The 18,059-nt window shown below is 36.0% G+C and overlaps 1 protein-coding gene across 1 annotated transcript; it reads right to left on the bottom strand.

Moving 5' to 3' along the window:
• Positions 1-1,108: 1,108 nt before the first annotated feature.
• On the bottom strand, positions 1,109-17,168 carry LOC123550179 (mucin-22-like). Its single transcript, XM_045338609.2, has 5 exons — positions 17,055-17,168; positions 14,925-15,057; positions 7,307-8,884; positions 3,680-3,799; positions 1,109-1,197 (listed from the first exon to the last, which is right to left on the bottom strand). The coding sequence occupies exons 1-5, from the start codon at positions 17,085-17,087 to the stop codon at positions 1,109-1,111; spliced, it is 1,953 nt and encodes a 650-aa protein (XP_045194544.2). The 5' UTR covers positions 17,088-17,168.
• Between the last annotated feature and the right edge of the window lie 891 nt (positions 17,169-18,059).

The raw sequence follows: 18,059 nt of genomic DNA, 5'->3' as shown, positions 1-18,059 counted from the left end.
GGAACTGGGTCTTGCGCGCGACACGTCGTCTTACTGTGCCACACATTCATGCGTAGTTATTTTAAAATCCATGCATGAATGACAAAGATATGGACCGGACACGCCCATCAATGCACTATCATGAAAAATGACCTTTAACGTCTATATGTGACCTTGACCTTTGAGCTACGGACATGGGACTTGCGCGCGACACGTCGTCTTACTGTGGTACACATTCATGCCAAGTTATTTGAAAATCCATTCATCGATGACAAAGATATGGACCGGACACGCCCATCAATGCACTATCCTTTAACGTCTAAGTGTGACCTTGACCTTTGAACTACGGACCTGGGTCTTGCGCACGACACGTCGTCTTACTGTGGTACACATTCACGCCAAGTTATTTGAAAATCCATCCATCGATGACAAAGATATGGACCGGACACGCCCATCAATGCACTATCCTTTAACGTCTAAGTGTGACCTTGACCTTTGAGCTACGGACTTGGGTCTTGCGCGCGACACGTCGTCTTACTGTGGTACACATTCATGCCAAGTTATTTGAAAATCCATCCATCGATGACAAAGGTATGGACCGGACACGCCCATCAATGCACTATCCTTTAACGTCTAAGTGTGACCTTGACCTTTGAGCTACGGACCTGGGTCTTGCGCGCGACACGTCGTCTTACTGTGGTACACATTCATGCCAAGTTATTTGAAAATCCATCCATGGATGACAAAGATATGGACCGGACACGAAAATTGCGGACAGACCGACAGACTGACAGACGGTTCAAAAACTATATGCTTCCCTTCGGGGGCATAAAAATAAATAATTTTTATGGAATGTTCAATGTCTGAGAACAGAACTCCATGAGTGGAGAGAATAAATAGTGTACACACATGCAATGATGCTGTGGATGATGACAGATAGAAACATGGAATGCACTCATCAGCAAATACGGAACCAAATGTCGAATTAATTAAAACTTTTAAAGCAATTCGCAGTTCACAATATTGCAATAATATCTCGAGTGTGTCCAGCACATGTACTAAACACTAACCAACACCATACTTGGTACCACGAGTCGCTCAATTTTTTTTATATATAGTTTTTTAACTTCTAGCATTGTGAGGATTGCCAAATAACTATAGCAACCAGCAACACATTCGTAAAAGCTCTTAACCAAACAGACTGTTGTATCTGTGCCCCTGAAAAAAATAAAAGAAATGCAATAATAGTAGTATAAGCGAGCTTTTCGTACGTCCCGTCTGACACCTTATGCATGTATAAGAAGAATGACCCTGCATAAAATTGTTCTGAGAATGGTATCGTCAAGTTAAAGCTAGATAAATCGTGTTTATATATTACTTATAAGATGTTGAATGTTCATTTCAAGGTAAAGTTTTTATTAGAGAGGTCGGAACACAAGAAACTTGCGAGCTGTTTTATTTTTAACTTGCTTATCTTATTAAATGCTTTCAGGACAGTAACATTGAACAGTTGAAAACATATATGAAAAAAAAATCAAGTAAATTGTTTGAACAAACCGAGGTGTGTTGTACATGACTGACAAAAATTGCAAAATAAAAATATAAATACAACCCTAAAGCAGGCTAAACATACCCTAGAATATTAAATATTAAAATACATCTTTGAATAACAGGTGTTCTGACTCTTTATTTTGCTAAGAAAACGCCATTAAACATTGAAAACCGAATCACAAGCATCGATTCTTTAAAAAATGTCGGCCCGCTATGTTTACTTTTGTCAAAGATTACCTCAGATTTCTGTATTGGAAAATATGATAAAAATAAAAAATCTGTTAGTCATATTTAACACTGTACGATCTTTTTTATCCATTGTCTATCTCTCACAATGACATGTTTACATCTAGTTTTTCTTGAATTTTAACTGTTTAAACTGTATAGACTTTCTAAAAGCAAAAAAAAAATATCACTGATTTGATTTAAATCACCCGTGTATTCCTCATGTCGACATATAACTACTAGCTATGTTCAAACGAAGAATTAATCCAGTTCTTTGGCACAAAAATATTCAAAAGCAGAACGGAATTGATATAATCCAATCAATAGAATGTTTTGTTCGACCAAAAAAGGACTGTCGACATAGTCTCGCTACGCGACGCATCCCTGTGTTCTGACAAATAAAATGTTAGGCTACTGCAAGACTGGTATTGAAATCAAAAGGGAATGTTATAGATGTTGCTTATTTCTCTTCTTTCATTGAATTTAATCATAGCTGTAAAATGTTTTCTTTTAGTTTTGTTTGACTGTTTGTTTTTCTGTTCTTTTAGGAAGTCTATTCATATATCACGGCCACAAAAACATTCATCTAAATTCTGTCTCTTGGCCACAATTCAAATTATGTACCCCACCCACTTGTGCTTCATACCACAGGCACCAGTATCGGACCTGGGACAAAAATATGTTTGTTTTCATCCTAAATGAGTTAAAAATGAAAAATATGTAGTGAAATATGAGCCCCCTTCAAAATATACATATGTCTACTGAAGGCCAGAATCTCGAGAATCGAGCCTGCGAGCAATGGGTTCACTTCCCGGGCCGTTGTGAAATAAATTCTCTAGACAATTAAACAAACTACCTATCACCATTTCACGTGTACATTTAGCTACAAAATGAGACCGACCCCAAGTCTCTAGCCCTACCCATTCATGAAATATCTATCAGAAAACGAGTGCCTTTCTGCTTAAAGTTCCAGGTAGACAGAAATGTGGCACAACGAAACGGTACGAAATCACGGACTAAAATATGTTTGTCAGCCAAGCAAGGGTCAAATTCAATAAAAAATACTAAATAGTATAAATAAATACATAAACTAGGGCCACTCACAATCGTCAGTAGCATCTCAAACACGCGATATTGGCGTTTCAAATTTTTCCACGGTCTTTCAATTGAATGCTACGCCATTGAACAGAATTCGTAAGGTATTTTTAAACGCAATTTCTGATTGGCCAATAGCGACACACCTCCGACAGAACCGCATCGTTTCGCACAAAATTACTCTGATATTATCGTATCGGTTTCAATGGCGGATAATACAATTGAAAGACCGACGGAAAAATAAAAAAGTAAATATCGCGTGTAGCAGATGATACTGACGGTGGTGAGTGGCCATAATTTGCATATTTAGTAATACTTGTTATTAATGTCAAATGAATTTGACCCTTGCTAGGCTGACAAACATCTTTTAGTCCGTGATTTCGTACCGTTCCGTTGTGCCACATTTCTATCTACCTGGAACTTTCAACAGATAGGCACTCGTTTTCTGATAGATATTTCATGAACGGGAAGGGCTAGAGACTTGGGGTCGGTCTCATTTTGTAGCTAAATGTACACGTGAAATATTGATAGGTAGTTTGTTTAATTGTCTAGAGAATTTATTTCACAACGGCCCGGGAAGTGAACCCATTGCTCGCAGGCTCGATTCTCGAGATTCTGGCCTTCAGTAGACATATGTATATTTTGATGGGGCTCATATTTCACTACATATTTTTCATTTTTAACTCATTTAGGACGAAAACAAACATATTTTTGTCCCAGTTCCGATACTGGTGCCTGTGCTTCATACCCCGTCAGATATGAATATTTAATTGTTTATATGAAAGATAGAAAGTATCAGGTGACCTGATTATAACCTGATAATACATACCGTTGCAATACCCAGCAGACTCAGAATAGCCTTCTTCACAACTGCATATACCAATTATGCAATTTGAATTTTGAACGAGGCCAGAACATTGAAGTGTGTAAATACACGGTCCACCAATAACTAAAAATAGAAAATAAATGGTCGAACATAGATTGTGTTAACAAGCTGACAATAAGCAATGCTCGACGCTAAAGATGAAAACATTTTACGCATTCTGGAGGGGTGAGAGAACTTGTTTTTCAGGATATCTTGTTAGACGGGTGGAGTTTGTTTATTAAGGGACTAGCACATGTACCAAACACTAACCAACACCATACATGGTACCACGAGTCGCTCATTTGTTTTTGTTTAACTTTTAGCATTGTGAGGATTGCCAAATAACCATAGCACCCAGATACAAACCCGTCCAATCGGACTATCGTATAAAAAAATATTTGCAATAATAGTAAGTATAGGCGATCTTTGCGTACGTCCCGTCTGACACACTATAAAATGATATTGAATGAAGATAAATGTTATGTTTTCGAGCGATATCCTATGTTTCATTTGAAGGTAAAGTTTTCATAAGCTCTTCTGGAGGTTGGAACACAGGAAACTTGCGTGCTGTTTTATCATTTTTAGTATTTTGATGCTTTCAGAACTGTGAATTTTAACAGCTGAGAACGTATATATGAAAAAATATCAAGCGAATACTTTGAATAAACCGAGTTTTGTTGTACATGACTGATTGAAATATATATAACCATGGAGCAGGCAAACATTTCCCCCAGCATAGTGATAAATAAAATGCATCTTTGAAATACCAGTTGTCCTGTGCAGATGCAACGACTCTTTATTTAAAAAAAAAAAAAAACGCTGTAAAGCATTGAAAACCGAAGCACAAGTGCACCGAATCATTAAAAAATGTAAAAGAAAGAAAAGACGTTTTCAAGTCAGATTTCTTTATTGGAAAATATAATTGTAACTAGAAAGTGTCTGTAGGATACAAAGTGTGCCCCTACTGGTGCATTTGTCACAAATAAGGGGCAATAATTCAAATGTTTGCAGTCTTAAGGGGGTATAGCCTCAACAAATATTTTATATAAAGGATTCATTATTCTAGGCCAAATACTTTGTGAGCTATGAGCATCACAAAATCCACTATTTTGGCTATTTCAAGGGCCATAACTCTGTAATAAGCGTTAAGATTCTCAAGAAGAATGCCAAGTGTACAAGGTCACATCATGACCAAGACTATTGCAAGGTTTCATGAATTTACATCAAATACTTTCTGAGCTAGGCAAGTCATTAGGTGAAAATGTGGATTTTTGACTATTTCAGGGGCTATAACTTTAAAAATAAGGGGTGGAGCCAAACGAAAAATAAGAGATGCGCAAGTTTATATCATGATAAAGAATCAAGCTAGTTTTTTTTATCAATTTAAATCAAATACTTTTTAACTAGGCACGTCACAAGGTAAAAATGTGAATTTTTACTACTTCAGATTCCATAACTCTGGAAATACGGGGCGGAGCCAGACGAAAAATAGGAGGTGCGCAAGTTCATATCATGATAAAGACTCGTGCAAAGTTTCATCAATTTATATCAAATACTTTTTAAACTAGGCGCGTCACGAACTTCGGACGGATGGACGGACAAAACCAAATCTATATGCCCCCACCACTCATGGGCGACACAAAACATTCGTCAGTCACATATTATGCACTATGTGTCACTGTACAATTTATTTAATCCGCATGCCTATCTCTCACAATGACATGCTTACGTGAAATAGATTATCCCGATTCCTTCTCTTGAATTTTGACAGTATAAACCTTTTGGTACCTAAAAAGGTACCACTTTATTGAATTAGCTCTAGATTCCTCATGTCGACATACAAACGAAGAATTGATAAATAGTACTTAGTTCTTTGGTCCAAACTGATTTAAACATACAACGCAATTTACATTTAATCAATGTAATGTTATGTTATGTGACACAACAAAAAAGACTGTCGACATAGTCTCGCCATGTGACGCATCTGTGTTCTGACAATAAAATGTCTAATGTAAGACTGGTATTGAAATCTAAAGGGAATGTTCTAGATGTTGCTTATTTCTCTTCTTTTACTTGAATTTAATCATAGCTGTAAAATGGATGTGTGTTTTTGTTGTTGCTGTTTTGTTTGATAAAATATGAAGTCTATTCTAGTTCCGCCTTTGGAATTTCGTACAGCACCTACTTAGCTTTCTGCAGGTATTATGCCAAAAGTTGTGTGCAGTTTTGATTAAAATCGATAGCAAATGTGGTCTCTATCGTGTTCACAAGATCGAAACTGTGAACGGACGATGGACGACGGACGGGTGGACGAAGGGAGATCACAAAAGCTCAACTTGTCACTACGTGACAGGTGAGCTAAAACTCTACTGAAAAACGGTGCTAAACACAAAGCTAAACAGACATTTCTTTGGCAGCTGTTTACAAATATTTTAATTGGGAATTACAAAAATGACTTTGATATCAAAAATCTTGGAAGCATTAGTCACAGTCAAGCGAATTAATTGCCTACTGGTTATGATTAAAGGCGTACGCTAGAATTCCCTGTATATGAGATGGCGAAAATTTTCCCAATAAAAGAATTTCTTTAAACTTTGGATATTGAAAGACAATCATCTAAGAAATAAAAAATGCAATAAAAATCATAGGTCACCGGATTCGAAAAAGAGTTATCTGCCCTTGAAAACGTCATTTTTGGGGGAAATGCCGTTTTCAAGGGCAGATAACTCTTTTTCGATACCGGTGACTTATGATTTTTATTGCATTTTTTTGTTTCTTAGATGATTGTCCTTCAATATCCAAAGTTTGAAGAAATTCTGTTATTTGGAAAATTTTCGCACCTAATTCTAGCATACGTCCTTAAGGTAATGATTCGGAAAGCAAGAATAGTTTATCTAAAATAAATAATTTAAATAAATGCATACTACACATACTTAGATTTTTTTATATCTATAGTTATGGTGATTCTAATGTACATGTGAACATGTTAAAGATACGGTTCAAATATAATTATATATCCATGGGTCATATTTTGACGGTCTAAAGAAAACAATTCGACAAATAATCAAGGTGACACTTTCTCTTAGAACACACAATTTCATCTTTGTGTGTGTGTCTTTTTTTTTTTTAATAAAAAATCCTATATATACCTACTTTTGTTAACCCCTCTTCCTTCTTTTTTCGAAATATGTGATGATACTACGTTTTCAACAAGTTTAAATCAATTTAGGAAAAGAAAAATTCCCTTACCTGCTGTCACCCCTCCCTTGCCTACCTACTTCCTTTCCCTCCATTACCTGCTGTCATCTTTTACTTGTTGTATCTCTACCTTACCTGCTGTCACACCTTCCTTACCTGCTGCCGTTCCTCCTTTACTTGCTATTATCCGTCATCCCTCCCTCACCTGCTGTCACAACTCCTTACCTGTTGTCGTTCCCCTTACCGTCTGTCACCCCTCCCTTACCTGCTGTCACCCCTCCCTTACCTACTTCTCTTACATCCCTTATCAGCTGTAGTCCCTCCCTTACCTGTTGTCATCCCTCCCTTACCTGCTTTCACCGCTCCCTTACCTACTTCTCTTCTCTCCCTTACCTGCATCATTGCTTTGTGTAATTGATGAATCAGAATTATCAGTGGTAGTTGCATCGTTACTTTGCGTAGTTGTTGAACCAGTAGAATTAGCAGTGGTAGTTGCGTCGTGACTTTGCGTAGTTGTTGAACCAGTAGAATTAGCAGTGGTAGTTGCGTCGTTACTTTGCGTAGTTGTTGAACCAGTAGAATCTGTTGTGGTAGTTGCATCGTTACTTTGTGTAGTTGTTGAACCAGTAGAATTAGCAGTGGTAGTTGCGTCGTTACTTTGCGTAGTTGTTGAACCAGTAGAATCTGTTGTGGTAGTTGTGTCGTTACTTTGTGTAGTTGTTGAACCAGTAGAATTAGCAGTGGTAGTTGCGTCGTTACTTTGCGTAGTTGTTGAACCAGTAGAATTAGCAGTGGTAGTTGCGTCGTTACTTTGCGTAGTTGATGAACCAGTAGAATTAGCAGTGGTAGTTGCGTCGTTACTTTGCGTAGTTGTTGAACCAGTAGAATCTGTTGTGGTTGTTGTGTCGTTACTTTGTGTAGTTGTTGAACCAGTAGAACTAGCAGTGGTAGTTGCATCGTTACTTTGCGTAGTTGTTGAACCAGTAGAACTAGCAGTTGTAGTTGCATCGTTGCTTTGCGTAGTTGTTGAACCAGTAGAATTAGCAGTGGTAGTTGCGTCGTTACTTTGCGTAGTTGTTGAACCAGTAGAATTAGCAGTGGTAGTTGCGTCGTTACTTTGCGTAGTTGTTGAACCAGTAGAATTAGCAGTGGTAGTTGCGTCGTTACTTTGCGTAGTTGTTGAACCAGTAGAATCTGTTGTGGTAGTTGCGTCGTTACTTTGCGTAGTTGTTGAACCAGTAGAACTAGCAGTGGTAGTTGAACCAGTAGAATCTGTTGTAGTAGTTGCGTTGTTACTTTGCATAGTTGTTGAACCAGTAGAATCTGTTGTAGTAGTTGCGTCGTTACTTTGCGTAGTTGATGAACCAGTAGAATTAGCAGTGGTAGTTGCGTCGTTACTTTGCGTAGTTGTTGAACCAGTAGAACTAGCAGTGGTAGTTGCGTCGTTACTTTGCGTAGTTGATGAACCAGTAGAACTAGCAGTGGTAGTTGCGTCGTTACTTTGCGTAGTTGATGAACCAGTAGAACTAGCAGTGGTAGTTGCGTCGTTACTTTGCGTAGTTGTTGAACCAGTAGAATTAGCAGTGGTAGTTGCGTCGTTACTTTGCGTAGTTGTTGAACCAGTAGAACTAGCAGTGGTAGTTGAACCAGTAGAATCTGTTGTAGTAGTTGCGTTGTTACTTTGCATAGTTGTTGAACCAGTAGAATCTGTTGTAGTAGTTGCATCGTTACTTTGCGTAGTTTTTGAACCAGTAGAATTAGCAGTGGTAGTTGCGTCGTTACTTTGTGTAGTTGTTGAACCAGTAGAATCTGTTGTGGTAGTTGCATCGTTACTTTGTGTAGTTGTTGAACCAGTAGAATCTGTTGTGGTAGTTGCATCGTTACTTTGTGTAGTTTTTGAACCAGTAGAATCTGTTGTGGTTGTTGCGTCGTTACTTTGTGTAGTTGTTGAATCAGTATTGGTCGAAGGTGCTGTAGATCAAAATTCGTTTTGTATTAAAGGCTATAGTATGTATTATCACACATTTCAATTGTGTCACAAATATAAGAAGGAGCAAGCTTGTTAAAGGCTATATAAACCAAAACACCAATATTCTATTTAATCCTGTTTAGGAAAGTTAACCATTTAAGTTCACAGAAGGGAGTACTATATGGTGTCTAGAAGGGTGCTTTCAATATAAGTCGAGCTGACCTCTTTTGCATTTTAAAGATTTTTCCTATATTTCCTTTAAAGCAGTTTCCCCATATAGTTTATGCGTAGTCAATACTCGGAAAAATGCATGAGATATAAAACATAGTCTTCATACTAGTTGTCTTATTCGGATGGAGAGCCATATTGTTATACGTGCACCAATTATTAAATTTAATAATATCAATTTGCAATTTTCTTTCAATATCAGATACGTTATGGTCGCTTACATGCATCGTAGAATCATCAGCATACATGTCGATGTTTGAGTTTTTGACACCAATGGAAGATCGTTTATATATATCAAAAAGAGCAAGGGCCAAGTATAGATCCTTGTGGAAAGCCATTTTTAATATACGATAAAGATTTTTTTTATCATTCAGTTGGACATATTGGGTTCAATTCTTCAGGTACGATTTAAACCAACGCAATGAAAGTACAGTTTCATTTTGTATAGGAGAATGTTATGATCCATTAAGTCAAAAGCCTTACGGAGACCTAGGAATACACTACCAACTATTTTTCCTTCGCCCATTTATCAGTTAATACAGAAAGGGCCGTTTGGCAAGAATGTGTTTTTTTCTGAAGCCAGACTGGGTGGTGTGTAGTATGGTAGTTGTATTGAAGAAATTATGCAGCTGAGTAGCAATATGACTTTCAACTACATTGGCAATGGTTACTGATATAGGTCTGTAATTGTTCATTTCATCCTTAGAGCCAGATTTAAAAATTAGAAATACCTTAGCTTCCTTAAGTTTGTCTGGAAAACATACTGAATGCTGCTATTTATGATGTTAGCTACTGCATTATCATTTCTTTTAATCCTCCATAACATGCAGACATGGACAAGATACATAACATGTATATACAAATCACAGACAATACAATGAAACATGATAATATATACATGTACCTTATAAACAAGATACACAATGAATATGAACAATGAAACATGATAATATATACCTTATAAACAACATTCACAATGAGTATGAACAATGAAACATCTTACAAACAGTATTCACAATGAGTATGAACAATGAAACATGATAATATATACCTTACAAACAACATTCAGAATGAGTATGAACAATGAAACATCTTACAAATAGTATTCACAATGAGTATGAACAATGAAACATGATAATATATACCTTACAAACAACATTCACAATGAGTATGAACAATGAAACATGATAACATATACCTTACAAACAACATTCACAATGAGTATGAAAAATGGAACATGATAATATATACCTTACAAACAACATTCACAATGAGTATGAACAATGGAACATGATAACATATACCTTACAAACAACATTCACAATGAGTATGAACAATGGAACATGATAATATATACCTCATAAACAACTTGATAATATATACCTTACAAACAACATGATAATATAATTATACCTTAAAAAGAGTATTTACAATGAATATAAACAATGAAATGTTACCGAACAACGAAGCTTTAGCTTCATCACAAATAATATTTTAACCAACATGACTGAAGAAAGAAATGTTATGAAAAAGAACACTTAATCGTAGATTTCATCAGACATCTTTAATTGCATATAACCTCTACAATGTATAATAAGTAATTGATACTGCACGATTGTATCAGACTATACCACGAAACAACACTCGAAAAGGTATAAACTGATAAAAATGCGTTTATTGAATTAGCATATATTAGACTATGATACCGAAACGAAAAGAATTAAGCTATGCTGGAAAACATTAAGTGTTTAGTTTAGTGAGACTATTGAATGTACAGATTCCGAAATAACAACAACCGTGTATTTTCTTTCCAAAACGCATAGCCTAAAAAAGTATGTGATAAAGTCCGATATGATTTAATACCAATGTTAATTCAGTATATTATATCAGAGACGGTCTTCACATATGCTTATAAACTGAGAAAATCGCTTGATTACTGAGTATACATTTTTATTATTACAGTTAAAGAATACTACTAGTACGGGTTATATATAGCTACAAGAACGTATAAAAACATATCTGTTTTGAAAATAGCTAAACATTGTTTAATCGTTACACATATACAATGTACTCAAATGTCAACCTAGTAGATCATTTCACATATGTACCTGACGAGCAAGCAATTCTTAAAGTGTCTCAAAAGTATCGTAGGCTGACCTTAACAAACTGATACACTGTCTACGAGGGTTCTGCAAAATTAGTCTGCTATATGCAGGTACGCCAAGCTTTGTAATAAGACAGTCCAACATATCGCTTTCCGATGACAATCGTTACTAGACAGAAGATATAAAGATGCACAATAATATCGTCTGTCAACCCGGAACACTTGGGACACACCTGAATATAACTTGCAGTATATATCCTTCCTATAACAGAAACCAGTTTCTTACACAGGCACGAGTATCGGACCTGGGACAAAAAAATATGACCAGATTGATAAAAATCCTTGTTTTCATCTAAATGTGTCGAAAATTAAAAATATACAGTAAAATATGAGCCCCCTTCAAAAGATACATATGTCTCACGATACTCGTGCCTGTGGTTTCTTACATAAATTTGTCAGTTTTGAGGCCTTCCTTGATATTTACCATAACACACAGAGACTGTCCGCTTTCGTCCAAAGGCACGAGTATCGGACCTGGGACAAAATATATGACCAGACTGAGTCAAAAATGAAAAATATGTAGTGAAATATGATACCCCTTCAAAAGATACATACGTCTACATATTTTACTGTATATTTTTAATTTTCGACACATTTAGGATGAAAACAAGGATTTTTTATCAATCTGGTCATATTTTTTGTCCCAGGTCCGATACTCGCGCCTGTGCTTTCGTCACTACAAATGGCGTAATATAATCAATATTAAATTGTTAGCTGTAGTTAAAAGTTTCCAGTGGCTCAAAAAATCTAAGGGTTTATGGGTACTTTAGAAACAATTTTTGCAATCTTTATGAAATAATCATTCAAAGTATTTACTGTCTCTAGTTGATTATTTAATGTGATGTTATCTTACGAAATTATGTTACTATAGGAAAAATACAGTTTTGTACGAGTACATGTATATAATTTAGAGTACTACAGAATACATCAAAGGTACTTGTTTGGTCCAGGTTGCTGGTTATCAAGTCCAGTCTCAATTGATTAAGCCCATTTTAAATGCTTCCTCATCAAATGTTTGAAAGACCTATATTTAATAGAAGTGTGACCTGATCGTGCTTTTAAAATACCAGATTTGGAATTTCTAGAAAATACACCGGAAAAAAATGATCGCTTACCCCAGTGGCCTGTACGGTTAGTGCAGTTATTTTATTTTGACAAGTTGTGTAAATATGATCGATTAGGGAATTACTTAACTTAGTCATTCTTGTTGGGGTTTTAACCACTTATTTTAAAACTAGGGAATCTATTACTGACGAGCATTTTGCATTATTAAAACCTGCATCTGGAGATAAATCAAAGTTAAAATCACTAAGAGAATGCAATTCTTAGATTTTGCAAATTGCATTATTCATTTGCATTTCATATATGAATCAATACAATTTTGTAACGAATTTTGGGGCCTGTCTGGTGTTAAAAAGCTTGTAAAACTAATCAAAAGATGGAAGATAAATATGAACGTGTTTATGATTAAGGCAGTTTACCTCGAGTAAAAGCGTTATTAAAATCAACTATTTCTCATGTGTTTCCACAACATATCGTCTGTCAGTAATTGAGTATCAAAGCTTTCTTAAGAAATATAACATTAATTTCCTGTTACTTAATTGATTTTTTTTTGTCGCACTATCTGGAGGCCAGTGCCTTTAAGGTAGTAAACCCACAAGGGCGATCGGCAAATAGGTATTTCGGCATTTCCGCCTTTTACGGAAAGTTACCTCACGAAAATTACGGGACCACTACCTTTATCAAGTCAGCGACAGCAGACAGTCTCGGAGAGGCAGGTCCATTATTTTCCTGTTTTGTACTAACTTTGTTTCACGGAACCCATAGATGGATTTCCAACCGCAATTGCAATGTATATTTGAATAACTCGAAATGTCCAACTATGACCGAGGTGCTAACGTCAATTTATATTATCATCTCTGCTTCGAATATATGAAACACTCAAATATTAAATGAAATCATGAAGGTAGACGTTTTGTAAAATATAAGATTTTGTCTGATAATTTACGATACAACCCACCATTGGGGAATGATAGGATATAGGGATGCTCATGTACAGTTTGGCTCAGCCTAGCAAGGGCGTAAAAGAAAATATTTTATTTGTTTAAGGTACCCAAAACCAAACATTTTGAATGGCTTCAATGCCTTATCGATGTCAATACATGTATATTTTTATGATAAAAACTTCTTATTGTTTCATTGTATCTTTTTTGAAGACATTATCAACTTTAACAATAACATTTCTAATTGTGAAGTTATAGCTCCTAAAATGTTCACATCTATTTATCTAATGATGGTAACTAAGTTTAAATATTTTTATTCCATTGACCCTTAACTGGTAAAGGGATCCTCTACTGTAATTCTTAATATACTTGTTTTACGACCAAGCTGATGGAGTTGTTTTGTCTAAAGTAATACCGAATCAAAATAAGTCTTATGGATGGTGGCATTTCAGCCTTTTTAATGGTAGAGGAAGACGCATCGTGCACTTCCAGACATTATTTCGGACAGGGCCCTGGGTAGAACCAGTGATCATCCGCAAGTTTCTTCGCATGACGACCTGGAGCCCACAAAGGTTTCAGCGACCTTATCCTCTGTCACGGAGGCCCATCATGTGGTAGTAGACGTTAATGAAAACACTGGCATATTAGAAATTAAGAAGCTGGCGTAAGAGCAGTCGATAACCTATCCATATTTTCTCGAAAAATGTTTAGACAAGAAAAAGTTAACAAAACAAAAATGTTCTTAAAACTTGTTCTTTGAAATCTACGGCGTTCTACTCCCTATAAACGCGATGGTACGAAGGTACGCTTCACCATTGAACTGTAACGCTCCGCCATTGTACCGTCATGCACTGTCATACTTCGCCATCGTACCGTCATGTACTGTCATACTTCGCCACAGTACCGTCATGTACTGTCATAATTCGCCATCGTACCGTCATGTACTGTCATACTTCGCCATCGTACCGTCATGTACTGTCATAATTCGCCATCGTACTGTCATGTACTGTCATACTTCGCCATCGTACCGTCATGTACTGTCATACTTCGTCATCGTACTGTCATACTTCGCCATCGTAATGTCATGTACTGTCCTACTTCGCCATCGTACTGTCATGCTGTCATACTTCGCCATCGTACTGTCATGTACTGTCATGTTTCGCCATCGTACTGTCATGTACTGTCACGCTTCGCCATCGTTCTGTCATGTACTGTCACGCTCCGCAATCGTACTGTCATGTACTGTCACGCTTCGCCATCGTACTGTCATGTACTGTCATACCGTCATGTACTGTCATACTTCGCCATCGTACTGTCATGTGCTGTCGTACTTCGCCATCGTACCGTCATGTACTGTCATACTTCGCCATCGTACTGCAGCGCTTCAAAATCGTACTGTCGCCATCGTCGTACTGTCGCGCTTCACAATCGAAGTGTCACCCTCTTACTTGCCATCCTACTGTTACGCTTCGCCATTGTACTGTTGTACTTCGCCATCATACTGTAATACCTTCGCTCTCTGCGTTCATAGGGAGTAGGCGATGGCCCTTATGAAACACCATAAATATCATATGTGTTACCTTTATCTGTGAAAATAAAGAGCAATTCAGCCCACCGCAACCCTGCTGATATGACTAAATCACTTACTGGGCCCTGTGGTTGTTGTTGTCGCAGTTGTGGTAGAACGATCACTGCATGCTAAGCAGTAAATTAGAATCACAACTAATGTCTGCCAAGTACGCAGGGCAATCGGAACTTGTATCAAAGGCACTTTGGTACACTGTAAAAGAATTACTACAGTAATTGTATAGGTGAGCATGTAATAAAGAAAATTGTGGCAGTCTAAATATAACATATATTAGTCCCCTTAATGTGTGTGGAGGGTGTAAGCCTTTACGTGTACATTCATTTAAACAGAACAATGTTTTTAATATTTAGATAGTTAAGCTCTGCATAACCACAATTCATTCCGTTGTTTTTACAAAGTCTCTGAAACGACAAAACTATCATCGTCAGACCACACCGAACGATCGATTTCGATTGGCAGTTTCGGGAGAACTCATGTGTCTATTCTTGTATAAAACTTTTTAATTTTTTTTCTTGCCGATTTCGGCCATGAACGTGTATAGGTACGAAGGTAGTATTTCGCCGGATATGCCTCCGTGGTCGAATGTAGTCCATATCGATATATCGTGCCATTTTTTCCCGCCTGGTAAAGGCCATTTTCCTGCCAGATATAAGCTTTATTGAAGCTTGATTGAGTAATGTCTGCGGATGATTATAAGATTTTAACCTGCTAGTATGTGTTGTGTCGAAGCTGTTTGGTAAAATGAAAGTGAAAGTAAGTATTTCCTGATGTCTACCTACAAAAATACTCATAAAACATATTTTAAATTGTTATTTTTATATAGAAAATAGTAGCGTAGGTAATTAATACCTCCCAATCTATAAACAGGGACATTCTCGTGAGCACGCGTTGTTGGTGAAAGTTTTGTATATGTTAAAGGGCCGAGATTTATGAAATCTTTTCATCTGCCTTTTTATTAAAAACATCATCTTTCAATCTAATTTAAATAATTCACATGTGATATCAGTATAGGGATCTGCGCATGCGCACGAATGACGTCACGGCAGGTGTGCGCCAGCCATTTTGGATTCCATTTTTAGAATGACATCATCATTCTATTTTCTATCTCCCGAGATAGGGTATACGAGTCAGCTCCGTATACTTCCGGGAGAATCTCATTTTCTATAAGTATAACATTTGCAATATATAGAATGTTGATGTCATTCTAAAAATATAATCCAAAATGACTGCCACGCACCTGCTGTGACGTCATTCGTCCTGGCCCCAAAGAGATTAATACATTACTTGTGATAATTTTCATAAGTTTAATAGGCTCTTGTAATTCTAACTACAATTACAATGTATATTGTATGTATGAGTATTTTTTGTAATTTTAACTGATAGATGCATTATATGTAATAAGAATATTTATCACATGTCTGATGTCGCGCCATTACATAAAAATGATATTCTAATACGACCAGCAAATAACCTACATACATGTAGAGCAAAATCTATCTCGGGTTATTCTGCAATAAACCACTCGCGTGCAATGACGTCATCCGATCCAGGTGCGTAGCACGGTCATAAAAAGTAGTTACCGCTTTTTCTAACTGTTGATACTAGTATGTCGTGTTAGAATCGAAATAATAAGTTCCGAAGTGTGATTTATTGTAGAATAACCCGAGTTTTTCGTCCTTATGGGACTTATTCTTACGCATAACAACTCAAAACACGGGTTATTCTACAATAAATCACGTTTGGGAACTTATTATTTCTTAAATATACTATAGACTATAGTGTAAATAAAGCTTTGACGTCGACGTCATTTATAGCATAGGAGACGTTGGTCAAACTGATTTGTTTATAATAGTAAAGAAAGTAGAATCTTTGATGTTTCGGCAGGAAAAGCTAAAAGAATATTACATTTGTGACATTTCACATTAGAATTATTAGACTCGTTGAATAAAATTGATGAAATGCTCGGTAGAGTCTCGCATTTTCTTAAACTCATTTAATAAAATGAATACGAAAAGACAGTCATGTAATATCCTCTATGAACAAGTATAAACCTAAAAATATTTAATCTACGACGTTAACACATAATGGAGGCAGAAATGATTCAGTGTTTAACTAGTACAAAGTCTAATTCTCATTTTTAATAAAGATAAGAAAAATCCAATCCAGAAAAAAATGATAAAAATTATTACCATTTCGTTTTTTCGAGCAAAGATAATATCCATTGCCACTCTTTTTTAGAATAAATGCGCAACTTCTATCTAACTTTAGATATAAATCATAATATTGCAAACAGTCGAATGTCGCCAATTAAAAATCAATTACACAATAACCAATGTAATGACGTTGAAAGATAAAAGCTAGATATGTGAGGGAAAAAACTATTAAGTATCAGGATCACTGGGTTTAATAAGTGCAAAATTATCTTTATTCCAGACTGATTATTGTTTGTCATATTATAACATCAGAATAAACCGAGATACCATCGAATAATTACAATGAATTAAATATATATAGAATTCCTTTGTTTGTGGCTTCTGCTCTACACGTGCACAGACCGACAAAGTTATTCAAAACCCTAACTATGTCATGAGGGGAAAAAGAAGGAACATTCATAAAGATTTAAGTTATTTGATTTGATCTAGAAGTTTAAGAATTAAGAAATGAAGTGAAATAAAATAAAGCACTATCAGATTTTCTTATACTTTCTTATATTTGATATAAAAAATAGATTCCTTGATAAATCGTATTAATCAAATATTTCCTAAAAACTGTTTAAAGGATCAACTCTGATACTTCTGTAACATACGGAGGAGCATTAGTACCAGGTGCTATATTTAGCTCAAAATTCCGTGAAATCGAGATTTCGAGTTATGTATATTGAAAATACTAGCTACTAAGCCGACATTTTGAGTGAATGTCGAAATTTCGAGTTAGTATCAATCAATTTCCAGTTGCGTATATAATAACTATATATATATATTTTTCAGTTAGTATCTCGAAATTTCAAGATAATAAATAACACTCACCTGGCACTAATGCTCTGTCGTAGAAACTTCTCAGATAGTATCGAAAATATTTCTGGTTTTAAACTATCTTATATATCATTCACTCAAAACTTTGCGTGCAGTGGTTAAAAGTGTTTGAAGTGGGGTCATTTTATCTCAAAAATGCCAAAAAAGGTTGAATGATTTATT

This window comes from Mercenaria mercenaria, chromosome 6 (assembly GCF_021730395.1).
Source record: "Mercenaria mercenaria strain notata chromosome 6, MADL_Memer_1, whole genome shotgun sequence".
Classification (NCBI taxonomy): domain Eukaryota; kingdom Metazoa; phylum Mollusca; class Bivalvia; order Venerida; family Veneridae; genus Mercenaria; species Mercenaria mercenaria.
The sequence above is the reverse complement of the archived record's forward strand: the minus strand, read 5'-3'. Positions and strand labels throughout refer to the sequence as shown.